The following is a 17,146-nucleotide window of genomic DNA, read 5'->3' as shown; positions in this document are numbered from 1 at the left end:
GAAGGTAGCCTCAGAAGGGTCCCTAAACACTTGTCTGATGAGGCTGAAGATACTGGAGTGGGGGGTGGAAAGCAATGTGCATGGGAGGGAGGCCTGGTGCCAGAAATCTAAAAGATTCAGGGGACGAAAGGCATTGGGAAGGACTTTATCTCTCTAAAAAATGAGAAGAGAATAGCCTATCACAGTATCTCAATTCTATCTTGAGCACCAGACATTAAAAAAAAAAAAAAAGTACTGCAAACAGACCTAGATATCTCAGTGTAAATTAAACTGGTTGTTAAAGAAGGTACAACAAGATAGATACTTCTAAAAATCTATCCCTCCAAAATAAGCCAAATTAAAAAGAGCACAAAATGGTTCAGGCAGTATCATTACAAAGTAAGAAATGTCCATCAATTAAAAACAATGGGCTGTGATATACTATTAACAGTTTTAAATAAATTCATGTTGAATGAATAAAGTTTACAACATGAGAAAAAAGCTTACAATTAAACAAGAAGCATAAAGCATCTACTGTATGATTACAACAAGCAAAAAACAAGGATTTGAAGAAAGTTTCAGAGAAAAATAAGAAAATGTTAATGAAAACTGCTTGGATACAAGATTAATATAGGTTATTTTCCCCCCACTTTCTGTATTTTCTACAATGATCATGCATTTCTAATTTAAAAACAGATTCCAGGGCAGCTCACATTAAGTATCTAACAGCCATAGGCAATTCAAGCACACAGTTCAGGGATCACGCCACTTAAAATCTAAATACAAGATACAGCTAAATCCCTCCTGCTTTTATTTATATGCAAGCACTTCCAACTGTGTTCCCCAGGATGTGTCCCTCAGACAACACTCTAAAGTTGCTTTCCAAATGAGGTACTAGAAACACTGGGTATTCTCCAGCCAGGAGCCCCATCTATGCTCCTTAAACTAGCACTGAAGAATAAATCTACAGTATTTCACATACTTTGTATTATCCATGTGTGCTTGGTAATAGTTTCTTATTAATGGAACACACTGTATAGAAAGCAAACTCACGTTGAAATATTTGGAAAGGCTCAAAACAGACAAAATTTTATCTACAAATGTTAAATGCATTTCTTCATCACAGTAGTACTTTTGGTTAGCTCTGGATTCTGGCCAGCCCAATTATCTTTCAGATTTGATTTGTCAGCAAGAGAATATTTTTGTGTGTGTGGGAAAGTAATTGTAATTTCTCTCCTCTAAAAGGCTGATAGGTTTCCTGATGCCAGTAAAATGACTGATGAATATTTCAACTGCAGCTCTCCTGCTTACCGCTCCCCCCATTTTTCCCCTTCCCCCATGCATTGCTGCCCCTTTCCTGCTGGGTTCCCTTTTTAAGAATCTACAGCATTTAAGGAGGTTTTGCAATTTTCCTTAATGAATCCAAGTTCTCAAATGCAGGGCATTTAATCTTAAGAGGATAGGACTCTTCCCAATGCTGAATGAGTTTTGCAGATAAAAATCCCTTTACAAGCAATAAGGGAAAAAATGAAATTAGCTATAGGTTTGACTCAATGAATGAAATTGTACTTACAAAAAAAGTGCAGCATGAAAGGGTTATAAATGGAGAAAAAAGTGATCATTTTAAAAAGAAAAAAAAGTCTACCAAAAGTCTAATTTCAAGTTTACATTACAAATTATAGCATTAGAGCTTTAATTGTAAATAGATTATTAAGAAATTGTAAATTTCTAAAATTTAAAATTTTTTAGAAATTGTAAATTTCTATAAAAGTACACATAGAATGGAATTTGCACATAAATTATGTGATCCTACAGACTTTAAATCAGCCAGGTGTCCTAAAATCAAAACAGGGAAACAGAGTATGTATGATAAATACAAATGCTGAGGGATGATTGAACAGTATCTGAAATCCAAATCATGCCAGAGAATCTGTGCTGTGTAATAGCTATTTGCTTTAGGCAGGGCTTCCTAAATTGCAACTTCCTGTTTTACCCAATTCATTCCCTAATAAAGCTGGAAAATCCCTTCAGGGATTATCTAATTTATAATTCAGCTCCTTCATTTTACAGGTGACATATAAACAGGACTTCATAACAGAATTAGAATCAGAACCCAGACAAAACCCAGGCCTTATTAACTAGTTCATGGGTGTCAAAACTCCCCAAATAATATGGTTGGTTGGCCTTTTCTCTCAAGTCCTTTCCTACTCAGACTATACTGTTACCATAATCTATTAACCCACACTGCCACATTTTTCTCACTATACCTCTCTTTGCTAGAAAATCACTTTCTATATTTTACAAGCTTTGGACAACTGGCTCTTATACTACCAATTCCAAAAAGTTACATCAACCTTCTTGATTTGGTTCTCCTCTCCTCCGTAAAGCTAACTTTTGTGTGGCAGAATTAAAAACGGTAAAAAAGGACAAAGCCATCTTTCCTAAACTGAATTCCCCAGTGCAGTCAAACAGCCAGGAGTTATTGGTCATCTCATCTTAATTTGGTGCATCTAATCACTGTACCTACAAGGAAAGCCACATTTCCAAACAGAAACTACATTCTGGTTGGAGGGCCCATCAAACCTTCGATTTAGCTTTTAACACACTTCTTGACTTAGATATTGGCTCCAGTTTTCCCAAGTGACTGAGAAGCACATTCTCTTCCCTTATGTTTTGTAGACTTTCTCTGAATACCAACAAAGGACTCAGACTCAAAGATCTCTGATAAAATCAAGACTCAGATTCCTGACCTGACTGTTCTTTCATTCATTCATTCATTCATTCATTCATTCATTCAACATTCATAAAACATCAATTCCTTGTGCTTAGTCTTGAGGACACAGATGCAAGATAGGTTATCCCTGCCCTGAGTAGCTCAAAAACTTTTCTTTCCTTAGTACCCTTTAGGGCCACCAAGGATTGTCCCTGACTCCACAAAATTGTTCTCTGGTTGGCTTATTAAAGCCAACATAAGAGAATGAAAAAAGTCACTTGGAATTCTAAAAGTGGATCTTGTGACTATCTACAGAAAGCTGAATTCTGGGCCTCCACAACTATAAATGGCCTGGATTTGCAAGTGTGTGCTTTGCGAAAGCCATTTTGCTTGGTACTTTATAGACCTTAATCACTAATAACCCTACAGTCAATTTCAAAAACGTTAAGTATGGAGGTTGGGAGGAATTAAATCTAGGGAACAATTATTTACAATGTTACTAACTATAAAATTTGGGGTTGAACCTCTATGGGTTTTAGTTTTCAAACTTGCAAAATGGAGAGGATAGCAGAACACCTAATTCGTAGAGTTATGAGGATAAACTAAGTTAATACATGTAAGGCGCTTAGAATATTATATAAATGTTAGCTGCTATAATTAAATGAGAACACCAAAGTTCAGAGAAGTCAAGTGACAAAGTCACATAGCTGTGATCTTTGTTTTGCCACACTCCAGAGTCCATGCTCTTTCCCTCTCACACCATCTAACCAAAACCCTTCCTCCCTGACAGAAACTACTACTGCCACTTCCAAAAAACAAAGCCCTCTAAATAGGTATCAGTGGGGGGTTTCCCCCAGGTGGTTTATTATCCTGCTAAAAAGCGATTTTGGAGGAAGGATTGTAAGGCTAGGGAGGAAGTCTCCTGACAGGTTAGATTTTTATAGCAAGAATATGGAAGAAAAAATAATCTGCCTCAGTTATTAATTTTAGTAATTAAAACAACTCAATTGATGGATTTAAAAATTTCATCTGAAACTTGAAATATTAATAGGAAAAAGGAAAGACTTGTATCTTCTTATAAAGCTGCAACCCCCACAGAATACAAAAATGCTTTAAATGATATTTTACATGAAACTCCAAGAACATCAAATTACAGAGCTCTTTAAGAAAAGAAGCCCAAATATCTCACTGATCTTTCATCACCCACCAAGTTTCATCTTAAGATCTGATCCAGTAATTCCTTATTGTTATTCACATTGTTATGTGACATTTCTTCTGCCAGCAAGCTCACTACAAAATGAGTTCTACCTAGCAACTACCCTTAGGAGTAAATCCCTAATTCTTTAACAACACAGTAATTGACTTACACTAAAATGTTACTCACACTAGGAAAGGGTATTCTTTGAGAAGAGGAGATGTTTCTTCTATATAGGCTTTATTACCACCTCCCTCAGTGAAAACCAGGCTAAAAGGCAAACCAATCTACAAAATGACGTTGCCAAAATCTCAATTTTAAGAGACTCAACAAAAGCCAAACTTGTCTGAAAGCAAACAAGCAAGCTACTCCTGCAAGTTTTAAAAAGCAAGATAGGATCTTCTAAAATCTCATGTAAGTATTCCTTTATTTTTATAGGAAGGACTCCTATTAAATATTTTTGTGTTACAAGACTTATTTCCACAATTATAAATCTCCCCTTAGTGAGGAAACAGGTTCTGTTGGAAAATTTCTACCACAAGATAATTAACAGTTAAGTAACAGGTTTCATGTAACAGGTAACAAAAGCCTTATCAGAGAACTCAGTGAGGGTGAACTATGACACACTTCATTTAGTCTCAAGCAACGAAAACCTAAAATGATATGAACTCTTTCATTTATCCCCCCTCTGTAGTCCCTTTATGGAGGAGAAATAAGAAAGAAGGAAAGACGAAACAACCCAAAGCAACAAAGTACTAACAATAGGATTTTATGGGGTCATCATTTTCTTCCATCTTAAATTCATTTACACATAGTTTTGGTCTGAGTGATTATCATGACCTGAGCCAAAGGCAGACACCCAACCACTGAGCCACCCAGGTGTCCCAAAAATATCTATTCATTTAAAGTAACAATAAACCTATCACATTATATAAATAACATGTTTTTATGAAAAACAAGCTTTTTAACAACAATAAAAACTGGTGAGAAGAAGAGCGTTGTTTTATATTTTTTTGGTACTAACATCTGGCTTAATCCTGGCAGCTAGATTCTCCTGTATGTGTCTGCATTCAGTACGACGTGTTAAGCCGTTTTGGTTGAAGTATAGGCAGAAAATCTGGCCTGATTTATAACTGGAAAAGGAAGAAGTATCTACTTGTTAAAATTTGTGTATTTTGATAATTCGCCAAGACTTAGTAAGTGGTAGTTTCTTAAAAAGGTTAGTTCAGTGTGAGGGGTGCCTGGGTGGTACAGTCAATTAAACAACTGACCTTTGGTTTTGGCTCAGATCAAGATCTTAGGATCATGAAATCGAGCCCCACATCTGGCTCCACGTAGAGTCTGCTTAAGACACTCTCCCTCGGGGATCCCTGGGTGGCGCAGCGGTTTGGCGCCTGCCTTTGGCCCAGGGCGCGATCCTGGAGACCCGTGATCGAATCCCACGTCGGGCTCCCGGTGCATGGAGCCTGCTTCTCCCTCTGCCTATGTCTCTGCCTCTCTCTCTCTCTCTGTGTGACTATCATAAATAAATTAATTAATTAAAAAAAAAATTAAGACACTCTCCCTCTCAGGGTGCCTGGGTGTCTCTCAGTGGGTTAAGTGTCTGCCTTCAGCTCAGGTCATGATCCCAGGGTCCTGGGTTTGAGCCTTGCATCGGGCTCCCTGCTTGGCAGGGAACCTGCTTTTCTCTCTCCTGCTGCTGCTACCCCTGCTTGTGCTCTCTTGCTCTGTCAAATAAATAACATCTAAAAAAAAACAAAAAAACCTCTTCCTCTCCCTCTGCCCCCCGCCCCCACCTCATCCCACCCTCACCTGCACTGTAAAACTAATATTAAAAAAGTTAGTTCAGGGGATCCCTGGGTGGCTCAGCAGTTTAGCACCTGCCTTTGGCCCAGGGCATGATCCTGGAGTCCGGGGATCGAGTCACACATCAGGCTCCCTACGTGGAACCTGCTTCTCCCCCTCTGCCCGTGTCTCTGCCTCTCTCTCTCTCTCTGTGCCTTTCATGAATAAATAAAATCTTAAAAAAAAAAAAGTTAGTTCAATGCAAAATATAAAACCATATCAATAAACTTGTGTATTCTGTCACAATAAAATCCATTGGTCTGATAATCTGATAGATCCTTTTACCCACGCAGAATTTTGTTAACATCACACACCAACAAAGGAAAATATTCCTTCACTGACATATGAACTTCAAAATGTTAGCATATTTCATCACACAGTATCAATGAAAAATCAAACTTGTTAACAGTGATACTTCTCTTCATCAGAAAAAGCCTTTAAAAAAAAAAAGAAAAGAAAAGAAAAGGCCTTAAGTATTGGGTAGCTGTCAAGCTCAAAGTGACAAGGGCAAGTTTTCCAAAATTCTAATTGTCCTCTGAAAGCTCAAATTTTACTCACCAGCAACAAACAAATACTGTCCGTTTTCCTTGATGTAACTAGCTCATGTTCATTTTAAAAAAAAATGGACTGCCAAATACCTAAGTCCCAATAAACCATAGTTTGTCAATTGTTCTTTCAAGTGAAAATGATGTTCCATGAAAAAAAGCAGCTACTACTTCAGCTTACAACATAATTGCACAAGTCCTTTGCCTTATTTTTTTTTTAAAGACTTTTATTCATGAGAGACACAGAGAAAGAGAGGCAGAGACAGAAGCAGGCTCCACGTAGGGAGCCTAATGTGGTACTGGATCCTAGAACCCCAGGATCACACCCTGGGCCAAATGCAGGTGCTAAACCGCTGAGTCACCCAGGGATCCCCAGCATTTTGCCTTAAAACAAGTATTCTATTTTGGTATGCAGCAGAAATTCTTTGTGTGTACTTGCCTACTTGCAATTTCCTCAAATATAATATCAAAAACATGTACTCAAGGGCTGAGATTTAATAAAATTAATCATTTTTACCCCTTCATCAAAGTCAGACAGGTGAAATGGCTTTTAAAAAAATATTAAGTGCATGAAGGTGACAAATACAATGACTACTAGCACAGTTTGGTGCCTTGATTCTTCTAAAGTGCGAACGGTTTATACCCATTGTCGTATTCTGCAACATCAGTACAAATGTCAACATGGTGAAAAAGGCAAACAATGCCAATGTTACAATAAAAATAGTTTTCACCTCAAGACTCTCCTGAAAGGGTCTTAGGGATTCTCCCAGAAGTTCTTGAACCACACTTTGAAAATCACTGGTTTAGATAATATAGTAAAAAAACAGAGTTAAGGACCCAATGAATAGGAAGAAATTAAGTCTGAAACAATCCAGAAATGAATGACCAACAAATGATGAATGATAGAAAATAATACAATCCAACTAAGTACTATTTCATTAATGATTTATAAATTTTAAAGGCAAGAGATAAAGCCAAATAAAAAATGTATATGACTTCATAGAAGTGTTGTGTCCTCTTTCTTTTGTAAGGGAAAAAACTAAACTGAATAATTAACTGTTATACAAAGAACACTGCATTTTATTTATTTTTAAAGATTTATTTATTTATTCATGATAGACAAAGAGACAGAGACAGAGAGAGAGAGAGAGAGAGAGGCAGAGACACAGGCAGAGGGAGAAGCAGGCTCCATGCCCCGAGCCCGACTCGGAACTCGATCCCAGAACTCGATCCCGGGACTCGATCCCGGGACTCCAGGATCGCACCCTGGGCCAAAGGCAGGCGCCAAACCGCTGAGCCACCTAGGGATCCCCAAGAACACTGCATTTTATAAGAAGTTAACAAAAATGGTTAAGACTGAATTTTTAATCCTTCCAGGATGACACAGCTTCAAGATTGAAATGAGTGCATGAGTTACATAAAATTAATTTTTTGAATGAAAACTATATTTAGGTTAAGACAGTTCCCTTGTCCTTCATTTTGGCACAGATTTGTTATTGAACTGTTTCCTCAGTCTTAAACTATAGGGTAATACCTCTGTTTCCTTTGAATGCAAAGGAAATAAAGGTGGTTTAAAAATTTGATTAATCATATCCTTTTTCAATGTTTTTAAAGGAGGAAATTAACACAGAAATTCTGATACTTATAAAGATGGACTGGAAAAGCAAGCAGAACCCACTCATAGACCTCTGAAATGCTTTATAGACAGATCTAGAATCCCATGATACTATGAAATGTAAGAAGTTGCAAATAAAAGCTGAGAAGACTAGCTACCTCTTCCACATGAAGAATTTAGTTGTGATACTTCTCTCAAAAGTATGACTGAATATCATTTTAAATGAATTATAAATTTTCTTATGCAAACAGCTGTTCAAGCAAATATCTATGGTTAATACATCTTGCTAATACCACAGCTACAGTTCCAATGTGCTTATTATTCAAACAATGCCCTCTATCATTACTAACAACTTCTTTTTATAACTTTGCCCTTTGACAAAGTCACCATTCTGGTTCCAACCACCCACAGAGTAGATCTTCAAATCAAATACTCAGATTTGTTTCTGGAGTAGATTACATGTTGCTGCCTAGGGAATTGGGTTTTGGAAACATTACACTTGCCAGCTGACTTATCAACAGTGCCCACAGAATGGACACCAATTTAAGGCAAGAATCTCTCCAGAAAATAGAAAAATACTGCTACTACTGCCATCTGTGGTTTATGCTTGAATAGCTTCTGTGGCATAAACAAATTGAAGGGTGTACAGTTTGCAATTAAGATCCAAAGACCTCATTATTTGAATATATTTTAAGCTAACTCTTAATGTAACAAACTGTAGAGTTTATTTAGCGTATGACATAAGAATTTGGGATTCTCTATTTGAACTTATTCTATAATACTGATGGAGAAACTACAAACTACCTTAAATGAAAATTTTTCCCTTGCATCAAGGCTCATTTTTCCCAAACACTCATTCCTAAAGAAATTCAAAACACTTGACTGTCTTCTGTGCATTTATAATTAGGGTAATTTCTCTTGTGAAATAGTGACTATCAACACTAAAACAACTCCAAAATTTTTTTTTCTGTTTTATTTTTTATTTTTTATTTTTTTAATTTATTTTTTATTGGTGTTCAATTTACTAACATACAGAACAACCCCCCCCGTGCCGTCACCCATTCACTCCCACCCCCCGCCCTCCTCCCCTTCTATCACCCCTAGTTCGTTTCCCAGAGTTAGCAGTCTTTACGTTCTGTCTCCCTTTCTGATATTTCCCACACATTTCTTCCCCCTTCCCTTATATTCCCTTTCACTATTATTTCAACTCCAAAATTTTTAAAGAAATGTATTTTTAATGAATTTTCTACTTAGACATGAGAGTTTGTTCCATTCAAGACAAATTTTCAAGGTTCAATTATCCCCATAATTTTTTCAAGAACAAAAATTCAGAAATGCAAGTTAAGCCTGAAAGTAGGCTATTTTCACAACTTATTTTCTCTTAGATTGCATTTTCACTTGACAACCACTGTAGCTTAGGGATCAAAAGATTTGGTGCAGCTGGGGGTGGGGAAAAAAGCAATTCAGCTCCCCAGCAGCCAGCTGAGGAAATCCTGGTTCTCTCCCCAACTAAATCACTGTTAATCAAAATTACCGGGTTACATAGTAAAGTTTTATTTAAATAAGCAGAACTAGCAAAAAATTCTTGTTTTCTCGAGAAGCTGTTCTACACAGACTGCTATTTAACGGCAGGTAATAAAGGAAGGATGAAATAATTCAGAAATATTTTATTCTTTCAAACAAAATTAGTTCTAAACCACACTGAAAAGCAGGTTAGACATCTCACAATGGTTTTCTTCTAATTTTCCACTATCCATAGTCTAACAGCCTTCTTTTTTGTAAAGACAAGCTGTGTTGGAAAACAAGCAATAAATACCAGCCTTGATTCTAGTAATAATGTATATATCAAAGTTACACCCAGATTTTTTTTTCTAAGGTTAAGCTCAGATGAATCCAAAACTTTGGCTGTAACAGGGGCTCAACACCTAAAAATCAATTACCTGCTCAGCACTTCTTGCCGACTTTTAATAATTCTGATATTTCTGAACTCTAGTTATCAAAGGCATCAGTAAACCCATAAGAAATTACCTGAGTCAGGAAAAAGCCGACCTTAAGAATACAAAAGTTTGAAACAAAAAAGTTTAAAAAGTTCCAAACAAAACACTTTCTTTTACAAAATCTTGGTTTTGGAAATACGCTCAAAGAACTGCAAAGAATTAGGTGTTTGTATGGGCATATTCAGCAGCTACCCTCTGTTAAAATTGTTTCAAGGATTTTTTTTTTTTTTGCAGAAATGCAAATTTTGTTTAACTGTTGATTCAGAACTTTAATTTTTCTGTGACCCTTTTTCACATATAAGGTGATTGGTTCACACAAAATAAGGCATTTTTATTGCCCTACTTTAAAAGAATAGATTTGACCAAAAATGTAGAATTTATTCTTAAAAGGCATCTTTACAAATTTAACTTCCAACCTAATTATATACATGAAAATAAATAACTGAAACAAAGTGTCCTTTAACTTGGCTATAACACAAAAGTAAATACAAGAACCAAAAATTATGACAAGGCCGCAAGACCTAAATGAGCTTGTTGAACACGAAGTCTCCTGATATGGAAGGAGCTATCCCTGGCTTTTGAAATTCTGAAGCCAGAGGTTGTGATCTCAAGACAATTCATCAACGGACTAAATTGTTCAGCACAAACCAATAAATATCTACCTAATTATAAAAACAAAATGATAGTGTCTTAATACAAGATGAACACACACAGTCCCGGGCCCCCAAACACACAAACATTCATTAGTAATTTAAGGCAACTTGCACAACAAGCACTACAATACTTTTATACTACAAGTGGTATAAGAAATTTCTTTATCAATATCACAGTAGCAGTTGGCATTTCTAACCCCTATTCTCCGCTAACCTAAAATTATTTTACTCTAAAGCTTATTTTTTTTACCTTTGCCCCCACCACCTCAGGAGAAAGTGGAAAAAATGAGAAACCAAGAAATTATGAATAAAATTTGAAAATGCACGATTTGGGAATAGTTTAGGAAATCTACCAGCAGTTTTTTTTTCATTAGCTCCCCTTCATCCTCCCCATTGAACTTCCTTTAACATGCTAACACAGACACATGCATCCACACACCTTTTTGCTATGGAATTCAGAATAACAAGATTATGAAGCATGTCACAACCATATTTTCATTACAAGGAACAGAAATGCTCACAAAGATTTTGGTGGATAGTGAAATGAGATCAGAAATGCCATCTCGCACCTCAGCTGCTCAAAATCACCAGTGAATCAGTTCATTGTTGCCTTTCAGTGTTCTTTGGAAGTCGTGGAACTTACTAAAATATACCTGTGTGCCATTTGTATACACAACAGTACCCCAGTATGCTTTTTTTTTTTTTTTTCCAATGAAAGTAGAAAATTCTGAGGGGATTCAGAATTAACTTTCAAAGTCACAGAACTAAAAAATAAAATAAAATAATAAAGTCACAGAACTGAAAAGTTAGTGTAATCGAAAATATCATATTTTCAGGGATAAACATTTGCATGACACAGTCATGCAGGAAAAAGGCTTCAAGTTATTTAGCGAATTTCTCCCCATCTCCTCTAAAGTATAGTTACATAAAACATGCTTTTAATTACTAATAATGGCTTATAACCTTTCTTCTACTTAAAATATCTAAAAGACTACTACTTCATTCTGTTAAAATACAACAAATGTAAGCCAGCATATACTTCCTCAAATCATTCATCTTCCTTTGAAACCCCAAAAAGCGAGCAGTCCTCTATTATGACTAAATGAGTTCGTGTTTGTTATGAAAACCTACAGCAACAACTGAAAATATCTAGCACAGCCAGCACATGAAATTCCTGAAAGAGTTATGGTGCATCAAAAACAACTACTAGCAACTAAAAACATCTACAAGACCGTAAATTCGGCATCAAGGGCGTTTCTGGCAGGAAAACATTTCTAAAATTCCACCTCCAGTTAATTTCATCATGACACAAACTAAAAGACTTCCTATATCTAGATAGCTATCTATTGCAAATATTTCATACAAAATGGGTATCAGTCCTTGGATAAAAAGTCAGGAGAATTCATTTTCTCTGCTTAGAACTTAAGCAGTCTCATTTACTTTTGGAGAAAAATATTACTAAGTATAAAAGGTGGGGGGGAAGTCCCCACCATTCCAAAGGTAAACTTTCTTTTAACTTTTTCTATTTTGGTAATTCTTCTGTGATAAATCGTAAAACAGTAGTATACAATACTCGTTTTTATACTGAAAAAATAAGACATCCCACAACAGTCTAATGTTTCCTGTATTTTCTTTTAAGCCCATCAAACTGCCCAAAGTCCCACTGTGTTTTCAGCAAAAAGGAAATATTTGTTGCACTAAAATGGACTGATGTAAAATATTAACGCCACCTTGGCCTAAATGGAATGTTCGATAACATTCTTTTAAATGGTTTTGACCAATTGAGGAAATGAGACTATGAATGGGAAATTTGATTAAGAGTTAAAATTACCATTGAGTTCTTTAAAATGTACTAATGAATAATTAATAGCAAATGCAGTTCCTAGGCTTCCCTTACAACATTCTCAAGTAGAATTGAAAGTAAATGTCTGCAGTAAAATCGATCATCTACAGGTTATGCACAGGTGCTACAGGAAGTACACACATGTAGAAAGACATTATGAAAATATATGTACTTAATATGGTCTATAAAATAGATACAGGTTGGGTAAAAAAAAAATCAGCGTAAATATTGGATCAGGATTTACAACGTTCATACATCAATATCAAAACAAATCTTTACTTAATAAGCTTTAAAAGTCAAAAGCATTAAAGAAATCCTTTGTTCCTATGACACTGTCTTCTACCCTCAATGGATTCCAGCCTCCTCCTTTGTGACACGGGAATTTTATTGATCTCAAACATGTTCACATTCAGAAATTATTCTCCAAAGACATCCCACGGGACTGCCAGCCACCTAGATACCACACAGCACATACATCTTAAAAAAGGACAAGAGCTTTTAAAACATACCACTATTTGGTCAGCAACATCAAGTGAAGTTAACCAGGCTCTCTTCTAAACAGACTTTTCCCCTAACTGGTAAAAATACCGGATCTACTGAATTAACAGTAAATGTCTGATGAGTTTGTAAGTACAAGGAGGCGCAGATTTACCCCAGATCTCTCTCTCCCCTTCTGTAACTCTTCATTCATTCAACAACTGAGCGCCTAAATGACCTATTTTCAGGTTATTTTCCTCACACCTGCCAGATCACTGTCCTGATTGAGAAACTTCTTGCTGAAGCAATTAATTTTTAGTGCCTCCTAACTGTCCTGGGTGTTTGCATTCAATTTGAAATCTGTTACTTGTTAGACACTGTTCCGTCCTAGATCTTTCAGAGAATTGCGAGTTTATGGCGCAGAGAGGGGAGGAGGCGCGGATCTCCGAGAGCCTGCCCTTTATTCGGAAATGAGATGTGAAAGGTGGAAGGCAGGGCAAATAAATAAATAAATCGGGTTTGCAGCCGGAGCGTTTGCCTGCCGGTGCGAGCACCCTTTGTAATGCAGGCCTCCCGGGGCTATCGCCTGCGCTAATTGCTCCAGGGCGCTTTCCAAGTTCAAAAGTTCACCTTTTACGACCTCACAAAAGCTCCTTACACGTTACCAATAAAAACATTCCGCGGCAAACACCGAGGAGGAAAATATCAAACAGATACAAATAAAACACTCCGCAGAGGGAGGGAGCCGGAGGGGGGTGGGGGTGGGGGGGGGGGGAGGGCGAGTTCGCCCGGAGGAACCCGAGGACTTGGCCGGACGTGGGGGAAGGGGGAGACTGGGAGAGGAAGGGCCCGGCCAGGTGAGGAATTCTCTGCGCCGGGGTCCGGGAAAGGGAAGGGGAGAGCTGAGCTCGGGCGGGCACGGACCGGTACGGGCCGGAGGGAGAAAGGACACAGGCAGGTGTCCCGGGGGCCCGGTCGGGCCAGAGATGTGAGCCAGCAGAGAAGGGGGTCTGAGCACCGGCGGAGGCGGGAGCAGAGGAACGGGGTGTGAAGCAGCCACCGAGAAGTCCGACAAGGAGGCGTTAAGCCGGGAGCTAACCAACTAGGGGTCGGGACTGAGGTGGAGGCTCGCGGTGCCTGCGGGGGCGGGGGCGGGGGCGGGGGGGCATGGGAGGCGCGGGACTAGAGAGGAGCAGGAAAGGAGCTGCAGAAAGGTGAGGGCACAGAGACCGACGGGACGAGGGTGTGGCGTCCGCAGGGGGAGGGAGCACCCGCGTGGGAAGGCGCCGAGGTGCCGGGGGGAGGGGAGAGCGCCGAAGGGACCCTCCGAGAGGAGAAGGGGGGAGGCTGTGAGCACACGGGACCGAGGAGGAGAAGCCCCCACTGACGGGACCGGACGGGACGCGGGGAGGGGGGCGGCGGGAAGGGTCCGCGCTGAGGGGACCCAGAGGAAGGGGAGGGCTCGGCGCTGAGGGGACCTGGGGGGAGGGAGGAAGATTCGCGCACAGGGGACGGGGGGAGGGGAGGCCAGCACTGAGGGGACACGGGGGGAGGAGGAAACGAAGGTTCGGGTGGAAGGAACCGGGCAGGGGGAGGGTCCGTGCTGAGGGGGACCGGGGAGGAGGGGGGAGGGTCCACATGTAGGAGAGGGTCCGCGCTGAGGGAACCGGGGTGAAGGTCCACGCTGAGGAGACCCAGAGCCGCCACGGCTTCCCGGAGAGTCGGCTGAGAACTGGGGGAGCCCCCGGGGCAAGAGACAGGCAGTCGGTCCCTCCCGGACCCGGGCTCCGCACGCCCCTCACCCACCGTTGCGCGGCGGCGGAGGGAGCGCGGCGGGCGGCTCCAGGAACCCCGCCGAGCCCCCGCCGCCTCCCCCTCCGCTAGGCGGCCGTTCGTCCCGCTCCATGCGGCGGTGCTCAGGGCCCGCGCTCGGCTCGCTGCTCCGCCATGACCGGCGCCCTCGTCCTGATCGTCGCCGTCGTCCGCCGGGGGGGAGGAGGCTGTCAGGGGCCGGCGGGCTCCCGGCCGCGGCGCTCTCTGGGCCCCGAGCCGCCCGGCCCCGCGCCCCTCCGCGCCGCGCCCCCTCAGCACTGGCCAGCTCCCTCCCCCGACGTCACGCGCCGCTGCCACGCACGGGCCTGCGGGGCACGCTGGGAATTGAAGTGCGCCTGGCGAGGCTCGCCACGCGGGACCGCACCAACTGCAGGGGTGAGCGACAGGATAAGCAGCCCTAGGAAGCGAAGGCCAAGGCCTGCCAGTGTCACAAGCCGTGATAAAGACTTCTGGTGAAATTTAAAGAGTCTGACAAATCAGCGCCTTCTCTTTATTTGATTTTTCCAATATCAAAGTTCCCTACGAATCGCGTATCCCCCCCCCCACCTAGATAATGAGTCTTTCCTAGGGGCGGATCGCGAAGGAGCCGGGTGAGCACGTGCAGTGAAGCCCAGCCCTGTGGGCGGGGCTTAGGGGGCAGAGTTTGGGGATCTTCACGAGGGACTTCCTCCGCGCCTTGGGGACAAATTGGACCAGAGATTAAAGGGCTGGGGTTTGACTCCAGGTGACCGCGTTCGTATGCAAATGGAATCTATAAAACTCCGCTTCCCGGGGTACTCTTAAAAGCCTTTTACCTCCGGGTGGGCGGGAAAGACTACGGTTTCTCTTCCTCCTCTTTCATTTCCCCTGCCCAACGGAATGGCAAAGCTCCAGGCCATTGATGCCTTTTTTTTTTTTTTTTTTAAGATTTTGTTTATTTATTCTTGACGGACACAGAGAGAGGGAGAGGGAGAAGCAGGCTCGATGCAGAGAGCCCCACGCGGGACTCGATCCCGGGTCTCCGGGATCGCACCCTGGGCTGAAGGCGGCGCCAAACCGCGGGGCCCACCGGGGCTGCCCCATGGATGCCTTTAAAGAAACTGGCGCTTGACTGTTAGTCTCATGAACCCTTCCGCGTGAGAAGCTCCTTGCCCAGCCTTATTCGCCCTCCCTTCTCCTCGGTTACCCTATCTGTAAAATGGGGTTAGAATAGGGACGAGGGTTCAAATGGAAGATCACAAGCCCCACCCACCCCCGCCGGCATCCCCGCCTCAGTTTCCCCAAGAGCAAAGTGCCGGGTTTTGCGGTCCCCTGCTCTCGGCTGAGCCGTACCTCCTGCAGTCACCAGGTGGCGCGCAGCCACCAGCTTCTGGGCTTGCCCGGGTGTCCGCCCTCGGCGACCCTCTCGGGGAAGGACTTAACGTGGCTGCCGCCCCAGGTCTAACTCAGCCCTACCTGGCCTGCTTGAAGACAAAAACAAGAACTCTGGTGCTTTGCCCGCCTCTGCTCTGCGGAGTCATGCCACAGTTCCCTCATGGCTGCCCTTTCCTCACCACCCCCCTATCCCGCCCTAGCAATCCATTGGTTCATCTGTCATTCCTTGCTTAATTTTTAAAAAAATCCTTATCCTGGGCAGCCCGGGTGGCTCAGTGGTTTAGCGCCGCCTTGAGCCCAGGGCGCGATCCTGGAGACCCAGAATCAAGTCCCACGTCGGGTTCCCTGTATGGAGCCTGCTTCTCCCTCTGCCTGTGTCTCTGCCTCTCTCTCTCTCTCTCCCCCTGTGTCTGTCATGAATAAATAAATAAAACCTTTTCAAAAATAAAATAAAAATAAATAAAAATCCTTATCCTGGCATTTACACTCCTGCCTTGTCTGACTCCACACATTTCTCACCTGCTACACAGGATATTTTGCAAAGCTTCCTTGCACTTTGAAGGTGGCTGTTCTTACCAACATTGATTAATCTGTACCATATATTTCATCTGTGCTGGCCATTTCCTGGGAGATTTAAGTTAACACTGTGTTGTCTAAATCTTACACCTGCTCTATGAGGTAGCTCCAATATTGTCTCCGTGATACACTGATGAAGTCACCCAGCACTAATGGGGATTCCAAACCTAGTGTGTCAGACATCAGTACCTGAACCTTGGCTCCTTCAAGCTGGAACTCTGCTGGTTTCACCCAACCCACTCCCAAACTCCCATTCATCTTTCAAGATCCTGTTTAAATATGTCCTCGGGGACACTTTTTTAAATACTTCCCATGAGGGGACACCTAGATCCCCTCTAATTGCTTCCCTACTACCATTTCCCAGCCCAAGAGCAAGGGAGAAGTTTAGTGTGGTGTGAGGGGGAGAAGGGCAGAAGAGATGGATCCTCTGGGTCATACCCTCAGCTCTGAGTTCTAAAATGTGTCAGGACATTGTGGCTTTCCTAGGCCTTACAGAACTTCCCTTCCTATCACGAACCTCTG

General features: G+C 41.6%; 1 protein-coding gene across 5 annotated transcripts in view; it reads right to left on the bottom strand.

Annotated features, from left to right (window-relative positions):
* The window catches only part of NR6A1 (nuclear receptor subfamily 6 group A member 1), a 222,293-nt gene extending 207,317 nt beyond the window's left edge, over positions 1 to 14,976 (bottom strand). For all 5 annotated transcript variants that reach the window (XR_007413294.1, XM_049115048.1, XM_049115049.1 and 2 more), the window contains exon 1: positions 14,669 to 14,976. Coding sequence is in view for 4 of the 5 variants with exons in the window: in XM_049115048.1 (XP_048971005.1) it covers positions 14,669 to 14,768 (100 nt within the window). In the remaining variant the exon portion in view is untranslated. The remainder of the gene's footprint in view (positions 1 to 14,668) is intronic.
* Between the last annotated feature and the right edge of the window lie 2,170 nt (positions 14,977 to 17,146).

Source organism: Canis lupus, chromosome 9 (genome assembly GCF_003254725.2).
Source record: "Canis lupus dingo isolate Sandy chromosome 9, ASM325472v2, whole genome shotgun sequence".
Taxonomy (NCBI): Eukaryota; Metazoa; Chordata; class Mammalia; order Carnivora; family Canidae; genus Canis; species Canis lupus.
This window is presented reverse-complemented; position numbering and strand designations above follow the sequence as displayed.